This window comes from Glycine max, chromosome 13, assembly GCF_000004515.6.
Source record: "Glycine max cultivar Williams 82 chromosome 13, Glycine_max_v4.0, whole genome shotgun sequence".
In the NCBI taxonomy this organism is placed as follows: domain Eukaryota; kingdom Viridiplantae; phylum Streptophyta; class Magnoliopsida; order Fabales; family Fabaceae; genus Glycine; species Glycine max.
The window spans coordinates 44,198,256-44,218,152 of record NC_038249.2 but is presented as its reverse complement, the minus strand read 5'-3'; the positions used below and the strand labels follow the sequence as shown (position 1 = coordinate 44,218,152).

The window sequence follows — 19,897 nt, the reverse complement described above, 5'->3', positions numbered from 1 at the left end:
AAACATAATTGAGCATTGATTTTGTTGTGGTACAAAGAATAATATCTATTTTTTTTAAAATCGATGTTGTGATGAAAAAACAATATCAATTTTTTTAAAAATTGATATTATGATAAAAAAATAATTTCAAATTTTTCTAAAAATCGATGTTATGATCCAAAAAATAACATTGGTTTTGCTTAAAACAATGTTGATTTTTTCATATTTTATATTTTTTTGTTTATCTCTTATAACATGACATTGGTTTTGTTAAAAATCAATATTATTTAGTATATTTTAACATTGGTTTTCATAATCGATGTTAATGTTAATACTTTTAATCTTAATAATTTTGGCATCACATCAAAATTGATATTAAATGTCTAAAATAACTGATATTAAAAGCACTTTTTTAATGGTGTTGGTACAATAAAATGTATGAAAAGATAAATATATATATATATATATATATATATATATATATATATATATATATATATATATAATAAATGATAGGATAATATATAAAAAATATATATATAAAATATAATGTATAAATTATTATATGTGTATTACATTTTTAATGTAAGTTGCATGTATTTCTCAATGTGTGTAAAAGTTTTATATATATATATATATATATATATATATATATATTAATGAGTACCTCATGATATTCTATTTGGTCATCCTGCTAGCTACCAAATGGGACATTGGTGATCTAACTCTTTTTATGTTTTTGTATAAGGATTACAACAAGGATCGAATTCTAAGCCTCATGAATCAATTTCTAGTTAATATAACATAATTAATTATGCATAATAAAATAGAAGTAATGACATTAGTTATTTTTGTCAATATCCTTTAAGCTGTAATTATTAATTATGTCACCAATTCATCATTGATCTCATCAATATTGTCATTTATAAAGGCAGCAACCGTTGCCTCTTTGATATTTTTATTTTACATATGTTTTGAAAATTTGGATTTGGAGTTTAAATAAATCACTGGTTGACTTGAATAAATATTAGTTTGATACCTTTATCAACATTAAGACTCAATTAAATAATTTATTAAAATTTCATAAATTAATTAATAACATTACTTGTGATTTTAGACAAAAAAAAATTGTCCTAAAGTTATACTTTTTTTTTCTTCAAAATTGTCTCTAACATTAATGACATCATTTTATTCTTTTTTCAAATATTTTATTAGTTTTAATTTTTGAGTCTCACTTATAGTTAATACACTTATGACTATGTATATGAATAGTTAAAATAAGATTCTAAAATGCGCCTTATAAAGATAAAGTTAGACTCAAAAAAGAAAAATTAAGACATTAATATATTCAATAACTGTTTATTAAAGAATTATATTTTAACTGAAGACATCTATTTTAGGATGCCATCCAAAAACACAATATAAAAGCTTGTTCACTCTATATAGTTGAAGTATTATATTTAAACTTTATGCAAAAAAGTTATTTTTCTTCGAGACATTTATTTCTCTAGGATATAATTCATATGTATCCCGTATAAACATCATCATTTTGGAGATATAAAATAGGTTGGGTGGTTAAGGGGAAAAATCACAAGTGCAATCCTCTCTTTTTGATAAAAAATAACAATATTAACTATTAAGATTGACAAATTGTCCATAGTAAAAAAAAAAGGTACTATATATTTATTAATTAGGAGCTTCATGAATCGGATTGGTTAGCGCTTAGGGTAAAACCGTAAAACCAAAATAACTTGAAACCTTCATAATATTGGTTTAATTTTGGTAAGCATATACGCAGTTGTCATAAAAAATAATTATATCTTTTAACATTTTATCTCCAAAGATTATATATTTTATATAAATTTATAATATTAGATTAATGTAAACTGGGATTTTTTTTATGACTAAATATTTTTTTATTTAACATTTAACCTTTTTATATAGTTATCACTCTATATGTTTTCTTAATTCCTTAGCTCAAAATATGATGATAAAGAAAGCTACAAGGTAAATATGTGACTCAATTATGACACTTGATAACAGTACATGAGATCATAAGAAAACAAAAAAGAAATGGAGAAGACAAAAGATAAAAATAGAAGAAAAATTAACTTACCAAAAATCTAAAATATATTAATTTAAAGTTAATAAATAATTGATCGAGTTAACGAGTTAATTCATGTTGAAAAAAATGATTTTAAAATCAATCCGATTGTAATTGATTTAGTTTAAGTGTAAAGTAAAAAAAAAAAAAACCTCAACCAATTTAATTAATTTAGTTGAAATTGTTAAATTTTCTGGTTTAATTTTTATAAAAATAATATCGTGATGATCACATATATTTTATAATTCACTGGATTAGACGCTACGATATATTTAATATAATATGATAACAAGAACGATGAATACTCTTGAGTCATAGAGTATCTAAGTTTGGAGATATACCACTTTGTGTTAGCTTTCTACTTGAAGCAAATGATTTTGATTAAGAAAGTAGCACAATAAAAGCAAGATTCTTCATGTTTCAACATAATTGGGTGGCATCTTCCTCATATTCATTCGTAAGCCTATGCAGCTATCTATAAAATATATGCTTAGGATTGAGATGCCTACCCTATCATGTTAACAATCATGGTGCTTCCATTTTTTTAAAAGAATAATTGATACCGTAATAGGATAATTGTTTTAATTTTAATTCGTCTTCAATATTCATGACAAATAACTAATCATGTGATCACCATGGAGTAATTATGATCAGTATATTTGGATCCACGTGGCTTTCAACTTAAGTCTAAGATGGATAAAGCATGATTTTTTTTCACTCATCATAATGTTTGGCATTGTGCTAGATAATTTCAAGTTTTAAACCCGTGTCTCATCGAATCTATTATAAATAACTTTTGTATCAATGGTGACTTGAATCATGATGTTTGTTCCATGTATATCTTTATTTTTCATTGAAGTTATTTAAACAAAAATTATGTTATTACGAACTCACATTTACTTAGAATCATTTCTACATATGCATTCCAAATATACGTTTTTTTTTAAGGAACACACACATATAATAACTACTTTTAATCATTTTCAAGACTATAGCCTACACACGCAAAGAAAAAATGTCTGCACCTACATCCAAAGTTCCATAATGTTAAATTCAACCATAAACTAACATGATAAATAATATTGTAAATTTAATTAAAATACCTTGATGAAATAAAGAATTTTCATTTTCATACAATCATAGATTATCATGCCGATAGAATTAGTAATTTTTAAAATCATACTAATGAATATTATTATTTCTTTAGTTAACAATGTAAATTTTTTGACAATCATAGATTATCATGCAGAATTACTAATTTTTAAAATCATACTAATAAATATTATTATTTCTTTAGTTAACAATGTAAATTTTTTGACAGTAATAATACATAAACATTAAATTCAATACACGCATCATGACAACATGATTACTATAGTCTTTCAAATATCATTCTTATACAAAAAGAAAATGAAAAGAAGAAAAATAGGATAAAAATAAAAAATTTAAAATTTATTTAAAAAAAAATAAGTTAAAGAGAAGGAAGAATTTTTTATGCATGCATCACTAGTATTAGAACCCCCACAAAAAAATTACGTACTTTTTATTATTCATTTTATAAATTAAATATTTTTATGTTATAAAAAATGTGTTAAGAAAAAATAACGTAGTAAATGTTTTTTAGTTAAATTTTATTTTTTAAAATTATTATAAAAATATTTTTTATATATTTTTTTATTTTCGTTCACTCTTTCACTTATTCAAACAAGCAGTTTTTTTTTTCTATTTTTCTTTCACTTAAATTTGTTATGAAATCATATCAATATATATTATTTAGAACATTAGAAATATCTATTTAATTATTATTAATTCAACTTTTAATCATTAAACCAATAAGCATATATGAATACTCATGTGTCTGAAATTCATTATATAATTGTTAAGGAAATCTAATTTAATTTGTTTGAATGAAATGTGAGTTGTTATAAATCTTTTTAGTATGTTTAATTCTATAAATAAATAAATAAAAACACATTATATAATTGCGTCTCTGTCTGCTCTAAAACTTAAGCATTATGTCATAATATTGGCAGTGTGATGATATTGTTGTAGCAATCTAGCTCTACTTAAAAAATAAAAAATAAAAACAAGAAAACCCAATATCACCATATTCACCAACCTCTGTCGTGGCTAAACTGATCATGGCATAGACAAATGCATCTTTCATATGATAACACTTTGCATCTAATGGAGAAGCAAGCCTTACAACATAATTCAAGGGTTTTGATTCTGATTAATTTCTGTCACACGAAAGTAAAGGCCTCTGGAGAAGACACCGAACTATGGTGGAGAGGCAGGCAAGGGACAAGATTGGGGATAATTATTGCACGTGTTTGCTTCAAATTGGACCGTCCTATGGCTACTGATTAGGTTAGATTAGATTTATTGTTTTTAAAATCAAACTTGAACCAATTGAGGTATTGCTTGAAGGTTTAATAATTTAATAGTAATTTAATTTATATTAATAATATACATTATAATGCTATATTTTTATAAATTATTTTATTTATTCTAAAATTTATGTTTTAGTATTAAAGAAATTGTATGCTAACTAATATTTTCCAATTTCAATTAAATATTAAAACTTTTATTATAATTTTTTCCAAAATAAATTATATCAATATAATGATTTTTGAGTGTATGCTAACTTGTTTATTATTATTCTTAATCTATATGAGGCATTTCAAGTAAGAAGAGCTGAATGATTTTTTTTAGGGGACTATACATGAATGGTTACAAACTTACAATTAATAGTTTGTCAAACTTACAAAAAGTGATTCTGAAAAAATTGTTAAGTGGACCAGATTTGCTTCTTAAAAAATGCATGAAATTATTATTATTATTATATAAAATATAGTATATATATAATAAAAATTGATTATTTTATTAAAAAAATGTTTCTAAAACAACTTGAACAGACTTTAAATCACAAAAGCGTAACTTTTTAAATAATTACATGATTATTAAATAATTTTTAATCTTATAGAGTAATATGATCCATATTTATTCCTTCCATCCTATTATTATGGTAAACACTCACCTCAGTATGCATAAGTTATCTTTTTAAAATATTTTTTAAACAAATTACTTAAGTATATTTTTTGGTAAATTCATTTATTTTAAACTAACTATTTGCATGCCTAATTTTTGTCTTATAACAAATTGTGTTTTCTCCAAATGTGGGTTGAGTAGTTATTTACAAACAGGTACATGTTAATCAGGTCATCCTCTCTTGTTTGAGAAAAAAAAACCATGAATTTGGGTCTTGTAAGTTAGGCTTCTACTTCTCTATAGCACTGTATCTTGATATGTCATTACATTTGAAGTGAATCATTGATCTATCGAAGACCCATGACAGTTGATGACAAAAAAACTAACAGAAGAAAACCCATTACAATTCTAATGATCCCCAATGACTTCATGGTTCGGCCTCTCTATTCTTGCGTATGTTTTTCCTTCCATAAACCATGATAATATATGTCAGAGTGCAACTATACATTTATATATGTGATTGAAGACCCTTGACAATTGTGATGGTTCTCACTTCTCATTGTACTTCGATGAAAAGCTCGATCAAACACTAACGACAAGAAATTTTTTACGTTATCATCTAATAAAGATAAGAAAATAAAAATAATATATAATAAAAAAATAATTTTACACCATCATTTAATCATAATTTAAATAAGTTTATTAACTTTTATAATAATTATCTTAAAAATCATATAAATGATGATTTATAGTTTAAAACAAAAAATAACCATTAATGATTTTGATTTAGTATGACATTATATTTCATAATTCATAAATGATACACAAAACAAACAATTGAAGACCCGTCCAAAACCTAAAAACTATACAATACGCATCAAGCACCCATCATTTTTTTTCCCTAGTAGAAAAATGTAATCAACAAGCATGAGTTGAGAAACTAAACATAAGTGGGGAAAATCAAATTCCATTTTATGCTGATCCAAATTCGGCAAACCACTTCTCATGGCGTTCAATGTCAGCCAGAGAAACACTTGGTTGGACTTTCTTACGCCTCATACCATTCATGGAAGCATCACGGCATACATCTGTCAAGTCATCTCCACTATACCCCTCTGTCCGTCGAGCCACTTCATCTATGTTCACATCAGGGGCCACCTGCATGGTGCAACACTATACACTTATTGCATGTCTTCTTAAACACTCAATTTCATCCATTTTGTTTATGGTAAACTATATATGCTTGAATTCTACTCAAGATAACATAAATCATTTTATTATTCATACTAAAAATCACATCCTAACTTGCCTCTACAGTCCTCAAATTGATACGGATCAGCTCTTTTCGACTCTCAAAATTTGGAAGAGGAATGTATATACGCTTTTCCAACCTTCTCCTGCTTTGCATTAAACATCAAATTGAATCAACTAGTGGTGACTAGCACAATGTAGGACTTCAGACAAAAATATATAACTCAACATTCACAAAAGTAAGAAAAGGATCGATGCAAAAAAGAAGATAGCTAGACCTCAGTGCCTCATCTATGTCCCATGGACAGTTAGTGGCTGCTAAAACCATTACTATTTTACGGGTACCATCTTCATTTGTGGAACTATTATTTACACCATCAACCTGAACTAGAAGTTCAGACTTGACCCTTCTGGATGATTCATGCTCCCCAGAAGCCCTGTTGAAAAAAAGAACTCAACTGAATCATGGTTCATTCTTTCGTGACAGTTGATAAACATTATTCCCATTTCATTAAGAAGAAGATTGACTTACCCCCTAGCATTGCATAGAGAATCAATTTCATCAATGAAAATTGTACTGGGGGCATATGCTCTTGCAAGATCAAACAAGCACCGAACCATGCGCTCGCTCTCTCAACGCCATTTAGAAGCCAAAGTAGCAGAAGAAACGTTAAAGAAAGTGGTACCACATTCAGTAGCAACTCCTTTAGCAAGAAGCGTCTTCCCAGTTCCTGGAGGTCCGAACACGATAACACCTTTCCAGGGTCTCCTTATTCCCTGCAGCATTAACACATACAATTACAATGTTCTCAATGAACTCCATTATTCACTGTGTGAATGAACTTCATGTTGTCACAACAATTTCACAAGCAGTTGCAATAAGAAAATAAATGCGGTTAATTAGTTCAGCATATTACTTGCGATGATAACGAAATAAACATTATAAATGAAAATCAGTAGTTATTAACAGGTGGTGAATATTAAACAATTAAGAGCAATGTTGTATGGTACGAAGCAATGTTACACGAAAACATAAATAAATAATAATAAAAAAAAGTATTTGACAGAGTTCACTGGTGGATACTCTGTATACAGAATTCTTCAGATACCATTTCATATTGTGTAACATTTTTCAATAACTAATTAATTTTCATATGTATAATACTCCTGTGGAGACGACACTTTAGTTGGGGGGAAAAAATCCCATAAGGCTATAATCAAGGTTTTGGGCACAATGTCAAGGTTTATCAAGTGGGTGTGATCACAGTCATGGCCGGTCACATTTGTTTGGGCTTTCCCGGCATATGAATAAACATGAGAAAACGTGACCCATATTTTAAAAAGCCTTGCTTATAACAATAGAGTAAATAGCATATGCTTTGATATTTGATGAGTGTAAAACATTGTATACTATGCGTAGAAGTTGTTAAAGTAAATCCATAAGGGTTTTGGCTTCAGTGAGGCCTGCAACATCATCCCATCTGACACCAGGGGACGTTTCTAACACATCCATCCCTTTCTAGCATTTCCGCCAACTCAGCATCAGGACCTTGGTACACATCATACCTCATCTTTCTTTGGAGTTCTTGCCTGCTCCTGCTAACGAAATGGATTGGGCCCCGCAACTAACTTTGTATTGGCATTGCTACCTGCACCCAGCAAAATTGCTGGTACACCCAGTCATTTTGTGATTTTCCCATTTTGCCCTTTTGTAAAAGGGATACGGATCCGTATGAGCCTAATCCATAAGTTTTTTTTAAATTTTTTTTTTCAAAAATATATTTTACGAATTAATTTAAAATTAATGGCCCAAACAACAATTTATAATTTTTATCATACAGTTTATAATTTTTGAATTAATCTCAACAATTGTCTAATTCCAACGCCACCTTCCACCAACTCTTTTTCTTCACTCTTAATTAATATCATTAATAATAAATTAATACTTACTTTCCCTCTTTTTTTTAACTTACCTGTTTTATTTGGGATGCTGACTTTGGTCATTTTTATCATATCATTCTTGTGCGTCAAAAAAACCCAAGTTACAGTTTAAAGCTAAATTTTTTCTTAAAGATTTATATAAGAATTATGTTTTTCCAGGTTGTTTTAACAGCCTTTTATATTCTTAAGCTATCACGATTCACGACTATAATGAGATATAAGAAAAATACCTATTGTTATATGATAAATTGTTAGCTCAAGGACAGGTGAAAGGTTAGTTTTCACTTTTCACAACCGATCAGTCATGATTTGAATCTTTATTTATTTAGTATCCAGTGTAGTTTGAGTAAGTATAGAGGATACAACAAAAAAAAGTTTCAACATGATGAGGTTGCTTAAAGAACTCACTGGGACTTGCTTCTCATACCGAAGTCACAACAAACAACCAGTTACAACTACCAATGATCAATGATGGAAATTGTTTGTTGTTTGCATAGGAAACAGAGGAAATTAATCATACTAAAACAAGAGAGATAAAGGAGAACGGAAGTGTCTCTAAGGAGAAATTTTAATTACTATTGCATCTACATTATATGTGTCACATCTAATAGTATAGCTTCATATTAAATGAAAGAAAACCAATGTGTCCATAAACTCTCTCTCTCTCTCTCTCTCTCTATATATATATATATATATATGACAGTAGCAAAAGAAAACGGAAAATAAAAGATCTAGATTGACCCATTACCGAGAGTATAATCACGTATAAAGATGACTAATTAATAAAATGGAGACACCTTGAGATGTAATAAGTTTGCACCATAAATCTACCACGACCACTCTGCAGTAACTCATGTTATCAATGGATGAAATAAATATTATTGAAGCTTTCAGAAACAAGAAGGCTCCTTCCTGCTAGTTCGGCCAGATTTTATGATAGTTGGATAAATCAGATAAATTTCTATGAAAGAAGTGCATGCATCTATTTGGAGCCAATATTTTGAAATTTATCAAAATGAAAATAATAAAAATTTGCTATCTGGGTAGAAAGTAAATCCTCCATTTATTCAAATGCAAAAGCTGCAAACTTGCTACATTGACAAGTGAAATTTGTTTCTATTGATATCTATTATTTTTTTTCCCCAATGGAGGTTTGGGAAGGGAATGTTCTATAATTAAGTTTCAGTTACTCCCGCAGTCCGTCTCTAACCAATTCTTCTAAGCCTTTCTTCAGTCTTTCTGCGGCAGCTCTGCAATCATTCTCCGTCAAGCCTCCAAATGAAATTCTAAGATTGCCGGGACAACCACAAGCTTTTCCTGGGATTACTGCAACCCCATGCTTGTTAGCTAGCCAGCGAACAACATCAAAATCATCGTGAGCGTTTCCGTGTGGGAGCTTTGCCCACAGGTATATAGCACCTTCTCCTCCTTTCACAGAACCCTCTCCAAGAGGAGAGAGGGCTTCTAAAACAATTTCTCTGTTCTTTTCAAGAGTTTTTACCTGATCTACAACCCATTGAGGCCCCACTTCCAATGAATACAGGGCAAGATACTGTGATAATATTGAAGCACAGATGGGAATGTTGTCTTGAACTTTGAGAAGTTGTTCAGCAAAGTCTTTTACTTCAGAGGGATATGCTATCTGCAATAATCAGGTATTAGGACAGACTAGGCAGTGCTCATCTTTTAACACTAGTTACGAAGTTTGCAACTGAAAATATAACTACTATGTTGCAGAGAAGAAAAGGGATACTGGGAAAGAAAAGGGATTTTTTTTTTCTTGGGGAGGGGGGAAACATTCCTAATAAAAACATTATCAGAATTCTTGACTGATTTGCTTACTGTATGATACTGAATAGAATCTGTGATTTTTTGTCTCCACACTAGGATAATACTTGGCTTCTAAAGTTGTGGAAATATAGGACTTTGCATATTTTGTCGCATTGATTTAACAGTTAAAATATACAAGTAAAATCACTTCAAAGAATATCAATACCAAAACTCCAACAGGACATCACTACCATCTATAAGCTCCAATGGCTGTACAACCTGATTGATAAATCCGTTGTTTCACTAAAGATGGTCATCTAAACTATAAAGTATGATGTTTCTCTCTCCTGCCGATGAAACTAAATAAAGACAACAGGCGGCACTTACATATCCAACCCGCCATCCCATCATTCCAAATGCTTTTGAGAATGAGAAAACATTAACAATATGATTTCCCTCAACACAAGAGTGTTTCAGGCCATCATACATAAAATACCTGCACAAAAATTAATTTGTTTAAATACAATGTTTGAAATATGAACAACTTGCAGCTGAGAAATAGGTAGTCTTAGTGAAGATTACTAGTAGGATCTCATAAGGATATTGTACACCAGTGGAGACCACAATATAATTGAAACAGACTAAAAAATTTGTTTTTGTTTCTTTTCATAATTAAAGAATAATATATTTTTTCTATTAGCATAGCAAGTTAAAAGTCTTACTCGTATGTATTATCAACAACAAGCCAAGAGCCAGCATTCTTGCAGAGATCTGAAATCCTCTGATCAAATAAGAGAAAATACTCAGAAATTTTATAATTTTTTTTATAAAAAAAAAAAAAAAAACTACTGCTACTGTTATGGTCAATCAGCATATTCTTTGGGAATATTATCTGGTGGCCACCCAAGAAGTTCTAAAATCATACTAGCTGTTGATAATTTCAGTGGGAGAGAGAGAGAGAAAGAGAGAGAGAGAGAGACCTTTAGAAGGGGCTCTGGAATGTAAGTTCCAGATGGATTGCCTGGATTTACAACAGTAACAAGCTTTGGAGGTGGTTTAGTTTCTGATAATATTCTTTCCAACCAATCTGAAAATCAATACAATTCTGATAAATGGCCTAAAAATAGAAATTCAACATCAGAAGAAACTGTGAACATGGATGGTAAACGTCCAACAGAGATCAATCAGCCTTCTAAGATTCTTGTTATGTATATACTCCTTTTGGTCTCGAATATAAGCAAAAAAATAACTAATTAAAGTTGGTTAGAATAATTTAATTATACCAATTTCATTTAAAAGATAAACCCTTTTCATAAATTATCCTTCCTTGGAACTTGATATCAAGAATAAAAGAGTGTCATTGGAAACAAAACCTCAATTAAATAAAGGGCATTTTAAGAATGGTCTCATTAAATAAGGTAAGTTAGTTAAGATTTGCTTATGTTTGAGACCAAAACATAAGGTTTTTTTTGCTTATATTGAAGACCGGAGAGAGTATAAGGGACAACATTGAGTAGATAGTTGTTCATCAGTACGAGCAATTTTTGGACATAGCATTAAGTGAAATTACAGATGGAGTAGCCTAATCAACAGTCAATCATTAACAAGAACAAGAAACCAAAAATTCAGTTAAATAATCAACATGATTATGACTTGTTACACAATGCAACTTACAACTTAATCCAATATCATAAAACAATCTGATTGGACATGCATAAATTTATAGCATCCCAATATACCTTCTGAAAAGAGGAAAGGTTTACATGTATACAGACCCAATCCATCCAACATTTAACCAATATGTGAACCCCCTGGATGGAGGAAAAAAGATGCTCTTAGCAACCAAAGATTGCCTTTGCTTCTCTAGTCCATGCCAGTAAAAAATGGATTACAGTAACCAGATCATGCAACTTTTTACCTGCATCAGGATGGAGTGTGTCTGAGCTACCAGGACCAACTAGAATATTGGTAACGCCAGTCATCTGGAAGGACATGTAGGCATTGAAGTAGTAAGGAGCAAACATAACCACGGAATCACCCGGATCACAGAGAGTAAGAACTAGATTCACAAATGCCTGTATTTGTAGGAAAAAACAAGTTACCACAGATGTTTAGAGATGAGCACAATAATACTGTTGAAACTTGAAAGCTCAAACTCAGAAAGAGATCAAAGTAGCATAAAAATTATAAACTGTTGAGCTAATTCAGTCAATTCTAAAAGTTACTGTCTCCACAGTTACAAACCATGCTATTTCTATCAGATACTTGTCCTTTCAAATGCTGAGTTACAGGAAGGAGAAGTGACAACACTATGATGGTTATAGATAAGATTTAACATAAGCAAGCACGAAAGGCTATAATTTTAATGGGTAAACATAAAGAAGTCAAATGGAAGCCGAAATGCTGATACACTTCACCTTTTCAGAAACAGTTATCTTTTCGAGGATATAACACAAAACAATGAACATAAAACAAAAATTACATGGTCGATTATTATTGTTAACCTCACCTGATTGGCACCTGATGTAACCATTACTGAAGATTTGTGCAAATTATTTTCATCACGCAACTACATGAACATGATAAAAGCAAATAAGTTAATTCATTGGCTACCGAGATCCAAATTTCATAGAGCAAAATAGTTTATCACAGAGCAATTGCATACAAAAGGCCTAATATAAAAGCAATTAATTTCTAGTTTTTATTTATTTTTAAAATAAAGCAACATCCAAAACATAGGTGGAGGGCGAGACCTGGATGGATTACAGCTATAAGTAACATCATGTGATTATGGAAAGTAAAAACAATGCATGTCCAAGAATTTTGACCGATGAAGGAAAAAAACAGATATCTATACAGATCTATAAAAATTAGCTAATGTAAAATAAAGAGACTTGGTCATAGCCATATAACATTTGTGATCTAAAATATTATCCTGACTCATCCAAAACAATTAAGTTATAAGAGAATCAAGTTCATTTGAATCCATATGTAAGTTCACCAAATACCAAACCAACATAAAGCAATTGGATAAAGCCAAGAGACCACAGACTATACTAGACACTAGTAGGTTTATTAACTTAGCTGAGCTAATTAATGATCAATTTAAATTAGTTTCTCCTTATATATGCAAAAATAACTGCAGTGCCAAGCTGTGTTCAAATGAAGAACTTCAAACAGATAACTAGAGTTTCCAAATTCACACTAGTACATAATGCATATTGTAAGAAGAAATTATACCATTTACCTTTTTGACTAATGCTGCTCTGAGTTCAGGAATACCTTCATCGTTACCATAACGACTAATTAAAGGCTCAGATACAAGTTCTTTCACTTTTTCCAATGCTTGCTTGGGAGGCTGCCAATAAACCACCCCCTACAGTAGATAATTTAAAAAAATCATTACAAAGGGTGCAGAAACATGAGCCAAAATCAGACCCATCATCAAAACCATGTAGCTTTCACTTTAGCACACAATCCTAAATGTAAGCTAGATCATACAAATCAAAGAAATCTAAGCCCACACCAAGGCAGGCACGTCCTAATTGTTGAAAAATAGAAAATAAAGTGTTCAAATTTCTAAATCCCAAGCAAGCAAAGTATACTAATTTATAATCAGACATTGGAAACACCATATCCTCCTTTCAGTGCCTCGCAAAAATCGCCAAGGGGTTTGATTAATAAATATAAAGTAGCATTGGAGAGACAAAAAAAAAACCTGGGCCAAAGACACGGCATTCTTAGCTCCTCGGAGCAATTCCTGCATCTGCAAACACACACACAGACACCAACAACCTTGGTTATAAAAAAAAACATGTTATTCTAAAAGCAAACCAAACATCATTAATCCAAAACAAAGACTCATTGGAAGGGATCAAATTCCAATGAAGAAAGAAATTGCATGAGAGTGAGTAGTGAGAGTACCTGAACCATAACGGGCATCTCAGTTTCCAAGGCCCTCCTTGAAAGCTTCACGAACGAACCCATCTCTCTCACACCAATTCTGTGATCTTGCCCTCACCACTCACCAGAGAAAGAAAGAAAGATGCAAATAAAAATGCCTTTTAGTTTTTTTTTTTTCCAAATTATTATATAACAAAAAGAAAGGGAACTTTTTGATTTACAATAATAAAAAAAAAAACAAGTTTGTCACGCTTGATCAAAAGGGAGACAAGGCATGAGGCCTTTTTATCATGAAACAATCAATCTATTTCTAGTTCAGTTGCTTTTCTTTGTTTGACTTTGGGTTGTCAGAAATATATATTTAGAGGGAGGGAGAGAAAGGAGTGAGTCAGTTCCCACTAGGATCGAATCGGATATGGTTCATAGAATGAAACAAACAACTCCATCCACCCAAGTAATTATTCTCTTTCTCTCTGTGTCTAAATTGTCTCTTTTGTGTTTTTGGGGCAATACTTTTTTCGAAACTGAAATACAGCGTGGATATGTAAAAAAAATTAATTAATACTGAGTGTGAAGTTGTTTAACGAAGGGGACAGTAACTCGCAGAAATTGAGTGAAAGAGTTGTTGGGTGAGTTTCTGAGAAGGAAGAGAGAAGGCAAAGAATCTTTGAACAAAAACAATGTGCATTTTGGATTGCGTGCTTTTCCACTGTCTGGGTCATGCAATGCGCATACGGACAAAACTTAACATTGTATAACCTTGCCAAAACGATGTCGTATGTTCTTTTTTTTAAAATTTCTTTTTCCTTTTTTTTTGTCATTGTTGCAAACCACGCTTATGTACCCAAGAAGAAAATAATTGTACCAAAATGAAAACCCACGTTTCACTTTATTAACAATAAATTGTTTTTATAAAAAAAAACAAAAAAGTTATTAATAAATTTTATACTCCTTATTAATGCAGTATTTATTTCTTGGAGTGTTTATATTCATTACTAATATATAATTAATTATTAAATTATTAATGAAGCCAAACCTACAAAAAAATTTGTAGTGTAAAAAAAGATTAATAATTAATTTATTTCGGTTTTTACTATATTAGTATTATATCTTACCCCCTTATAAATGCTATACATAATGATCCAATTAAATGTTACAGTTTTTTTTATATAGAAAATGATACAGTTAAGAGTGACCATTTTTTGTTACAATTAAATTGTGTTCATAAACAGGTACATAAATTGAAAATAAAATAATTTAGAATAATAAGATAAAAAAATAGTATTTTATTATATGAATTAGATTTATAGTATAGTGTTAACAATTGATTCTATATAAACCAGAGCAATAAGTAGGCATTTATGAAATTATTATATTATTTTTTTCATTACTTTATTATCTAAATTTTAGTCTGTTTATGTCCAGAGTAATAAGTAGGCATGTTTATGTAATAATCATATTAATATTAATTTGTTTTAGCATTTTATCCATAGTTTTATTGCTTGAGTTACTTCTGCAAGAGAAGTAACAACATGTATTTGTAGAAAATTTAAAGTTATATTAACTAGTGATTTATAATGGAAACTATGTTATAATTATGATTTATGATGAAATGCTTCATATGTTAAATAAGTTCTTTAAATATATTATTAAGTATTTGATTTTTTATTTATCATCAATTGAAGGAAAAAAAAAGTAGTACAACTAAATAAAAAAAATTAAATTTAAATTATCAACAAATAGATCAAATCAAAATTTAATTTGAGGTTTTTTTTTATCCATAAGAATGTAAGACGGTATCAAAGAATTTACAATAACTCATATATCATATTTAATCAACTAAGTTAAACACTTGTTCACATTAGTTTCTATTCAAATGGATTCAAACTAAAATACACTTTAGTTTTATAATTAGATTAATACTTTTTACCCTAGAAATTGAGTCAAAGCAGAATGTCGAATACACTAATTATTGCATAAAAAATGTTGATTAATGGTTATTTTTAAGGAAATAATTAAAAAAAATAATAGTATTACTGAATGTTTCAATAAAATAAAAACGGAAACAGTATAATAAAAAAAATAATGCATTAAAATTTCATCAAAATTTTCAATACTGTTTTAAAGTAACTGAAATTATTGGCATTTTTTCACAAGTTTTGGTTATTGATTATGAAACTAATTATCAGTCAAAAGTGTAGTCAAAGCTCATAGTCTCTCACAAATTCAAGAAATATTGTCAATTGAGTTACACTCATTAGATTATTAATGTTTAATTAATTTAAATAATAAAGGATTAGATTGAATCAAATTTCAATTTGATGTGGTATTTAAATTAATTCAAATTGCACTATATTTTTAGAAATAGATTAGAAGATGATTTCTTAAGTGAAAATTGGGTCAAAATAAACTGATGACTTTTTTTTCTTTGAAAGGATAAACCGATGACTATGTACCAAAAAACTTATGACTACTTTAATTATTGAATGAAAAATGTTAATTAAATATTTTTAATTCTACTTTATTTAAAAAATATGGGCTGATCCAATTTAATTAGCAACCCCAACATTATCAATTGGATTGAGATTTTTAACCTAGTACAAAACTCATAATTTATGATTACTTTTTAGTCTCTCTGTGCAAATCAAATGAGAAATAAAAAATTCATAATTTATGAAAAAAAATTACTACTAAAATTTGATTTTCTATTTTAAATTTTGATTCAATTTTTTTATTGATTTGATTTTGATAATTTTTAAATACAAAAAAACCAAATAAAAATTCAAAATAGAAAATTATTTTCATGTGGACCAAAAGTCATCACAAATTACAAATCTCTTGTACTATGTTTGATTCACACTTGAAAAAATCTAAAAGTACATTATCTAAATTCCAAAAAAAAAGATTTTAAATTTAAAAAACTAAAAAATCCAAACTTGACGATCCACCCTCACATACCATCATAATGAAAAAACATTGAGGAGGGAAGAGAATTGGAGTTTAAGATTATGTTGGATAGAAGAAGAAAGAGAAAAATATAATAAATCTCACATATTTTATATTCTACTTTAATACAATGATTGATGTAAATGATATAAGGTCTCAATACGTTCACATGCGTAAAAATGATCTATTTAACAGAAGAATTTATATTTTATTCTCATTATATGTAAAATTTCTTTGAGTCAGCGACAACTATGCATGAGAAGCAGAATTAGTCTCCAACCATTCCAACAAAAAGTGAGACTTAAAGTAAAAATTGAGAGATTTTCTTTATTTTTAAAGAATTGAATGATATATGAAACCTTTTAGTTGATATGTGTGATCTTCTTCTATTTTAAAAAATTAATAACAAATATTGGTTGATTTAAAGATAAAGTTTTAGTTATCTTTAAGTTGGAGGATGTATAAGATAAAAACAAATCTATTATTTTTATCTCTCTCCTAAACATAAGAGGAAGGGCTGGAACTTGGAAGTGTGGTTCCCGTCTTCCACAGAGGAAATTAAACAAAGCCTTGGGACATTGAGCAGACGAACAACTCTTGGGACAAACCAATAGCGGAGTAAAGAAGCAAACCCAAGCACAGGCCGACAGGGAGGTATCCACAACATATCAATTTGGTGGTTCCTTGGTATTCCAATTGTGTTTACTATTTACTATTGTGCATTGCTTCTTTTTGTATGGATTCCTTTTGGTCTCCTGTCTCATGATTGGTCTTTTTGTACATCAAGAGGCATTGAGAAAGAAAAGAGTGTCAAAATGCATACTTGAGTTGTTTCAATATAAACTGAAATTCAGGTTGCTATGATGATTTCGAACAAGAAAACATTTTATTTTACACATCTCATAATTACATAGGATAACATTTCACTAGTAATTTTTGTGTTTGTCATGCTAAGAAAAGCAAGCTGGCTAATGTTTCCATCAAAGTGGTTTCATCTATGGCAGTGGAACTACCACAACTTCAATTTGACTCAAACACAGGAGTTTGACCAGAAGATGCTATGTGTCAGTTAATTTAGAAGACAAGGCACTTGGTAAGTTCATGGTGTCTTCCGAATTAGTGTATGGCCTTTGGAGTTTGAGTTTATTTTGAAACTTAAATGTCTAGTTTCTTTTGTGTCTTGATTATTAAGAGCCTAAAACAAAATTAAAATGGCTTGCAAGTTAAAAGTGTAACGTTCATCTATTATAACACGGCTTCTTCTACCGTGGGAGACGTCCTTCTTCTGCTTTTCAAGTTGGGAAACTTTTAGGAGTGTTCGATTTCGATTAAATTGATCTGACGGTCAATTTGAGAGTAATTTTTTAAGTAATTTATCTGATAATGATGTTAGTTAAGATAGAAAGTAATGTTGAATTATTTTTCACCACATTATCTTCGACAAAACCTTGTAGACAACCATATCTTCTTCATCATTTTCAACTTCTTTCCCAATTTTTCCTTCTTCATCTGTTTCATTTTCAACTTCCTTCTGACCCACCTATGCAATTGTGCCCTGCAACCCATACAACAACAACAAATTAATGTTTCACAATTCAGTCTACAATCATAAAAAAATACATTCACTTCCTTAAAAGTACTAATTACCAAATATGATTCCGTCACATGACTCATCTACAGTAACTTCAAATTAGCTCTTACAAATACACTTACACCTAAACCAAGAAATCAAAATCAAATATGGTTGTGTTTTCACCTCCACCACCACCAAACACACGCTAATCAAACCGCAATTGGGAACATGTGAATACAATATATAACAAACCCAGATAGAAAATACTTAGCATCGGCTACCACCAAATCCAGAGAGATTGGAAAATAGGAAGAAAAGTGCCGCTCATCGCCGCACATATTAAAGTACATTTGTATATGTTTTGATACACGTGAAAAATAATTAAACATTATTTTTTATCTTTACTAACATCATTATCAGATAAATCGCTTAATTAACTACACTCAAATTGACCACCGGATCATTTTAATTAGCATCCAACTGTTCCTAAATGTTTCTCAATTTGGGAAGCAGAAAGTTGTCTCCCAGGTAGAAGTGGTCTTATAACACATTCTTTCACAAATTGTAAAGTATATAGAGAATTTTGAAGACCATCTGCATCCTTCTACTGTAATTCGTAAACTGGTTATTTCAAAGTCTTCTAAAATCAGTTAAAGCACTCTAGAGCAGTTAAAAAAGTAGTTGATCTCTGATGTTTTAGGAGTCTCTACTCCTCGTTTAGTTTTTATTTTATGTAATATTAATTCTCTTTTCTTGGGCTTTAGCCCCGTTGATGATAATAAAAAATAATAATACTAATACGCAAATATTTCTACTTTATACATATCTATAAAGAGGAGTATTCCGGCAAAAAACATAAAGAAAAAAATCAGCAAAAGATCTATAAAAAGGAGTGATTAAGTAATGTACAATTATTTCCGTCAAAATAAAAGTAATGTACAATTATAAATTAAAATTATTTAAGAAAGACTGAATCAATTAATAGACAATTTTCAACTAATGAATTAAAATATAAAAAATACGTGTTCAATTTTTTTTTAGTTTCAAAAGGTTTTAAAAACTGCTCTAATTATTAAAATAATGGTAAAATAATTGTTACTACAAATAGTATAGATATACTTTTATAAGGGAAAATAAGTAGTTTGTACGATTATAGTTTTTGTCTTTTTCTTCTTCTTGTTTTCGCCTTCTACCCAAACAAAATGAAAAAATATTTTTTTTCAAATAATTAATTGAAGAAATATTAATTTGATTTGATTTTTTTCCAATTTACAAGATTTAAGACTAATTCTACTTGGGTTAACAAATTTTTTTTACACATTTAATTTGATTTAAATACTCCAAAGGCATGCTTAACATTGAAAAAGATGTATGATTACATAAGTAGAGTATAAGAAAACATATAAAAAATATTTAATTTAAAAAAGAGGGACTAGATA

General features: G+C 29.3%; 1 protein-coding gene and 1 pseudogene across 1 annotated transcript; both read right to left on the bottom strand.

The window, feature by feature from the left end:
- Positions 1-5,998: 5,998 nt before the first annotated feature.
- On the bottom strand, positions 5,999-8,417 carry LOC100796058 (katanin p60 ATPase-containing subunit A1-like; annotated as a pseudogene).
- Positions 8,418-9,310: 893 nt separating this feature from the next.
- Positions 9,311-14,648, bottom strand: LOC100776219 (aromatic aminotransferase ISS1). Its single transcript, XM_003543613.4, has 9 exons — positions 13,961-14,648; positions 13,755-13,802; positions 13,284-13,412; positions 12,546-12,605; positions 11,955-12,111; positions 11,017-11,123; positions 10,759-10,817; positions 10,424-10,532; positions 9,311-9,908 (listed from the first exon to the last, which is right to left on the bottom strand). Exons 1-9 carry the CDS (start codon positions 14,021-14,023, stop codon positions 9,453-9,455), a joined length of 1,188 nt encoding a protein of 395 aa, XP_003543661.1. The 5' UTR covers positions 14,024-14,648; the 3' UTR covers positions 9,311-9,452.
- Positions 14,649-19,897: the final 5,249 nt, after the last annotated feature.

Coding starts and splice junctions, on each gene's coding strand:
- LOC100776219 (XM_003543613.4), bottom strand. CDS start 14,023: ATGGGTTCGTTCGTGAAGCTTTCAAGGAGGGCCTTGGAAACTGAGATG. Junction 13,803..13,960: donor AGATGCCCGTTATGGTTCAG/GTACTCTCACTA, acceptor GTGTGTTTGCAG/ATGCAGGAATTGCTCCGAGG. Junction 10,533..10,758: donor GTTGTTGATAATACATACGA/GTAAGACTTTTA, acceptor ATTTTTGTGCAG/GTATTTTATGTATGATGGCC.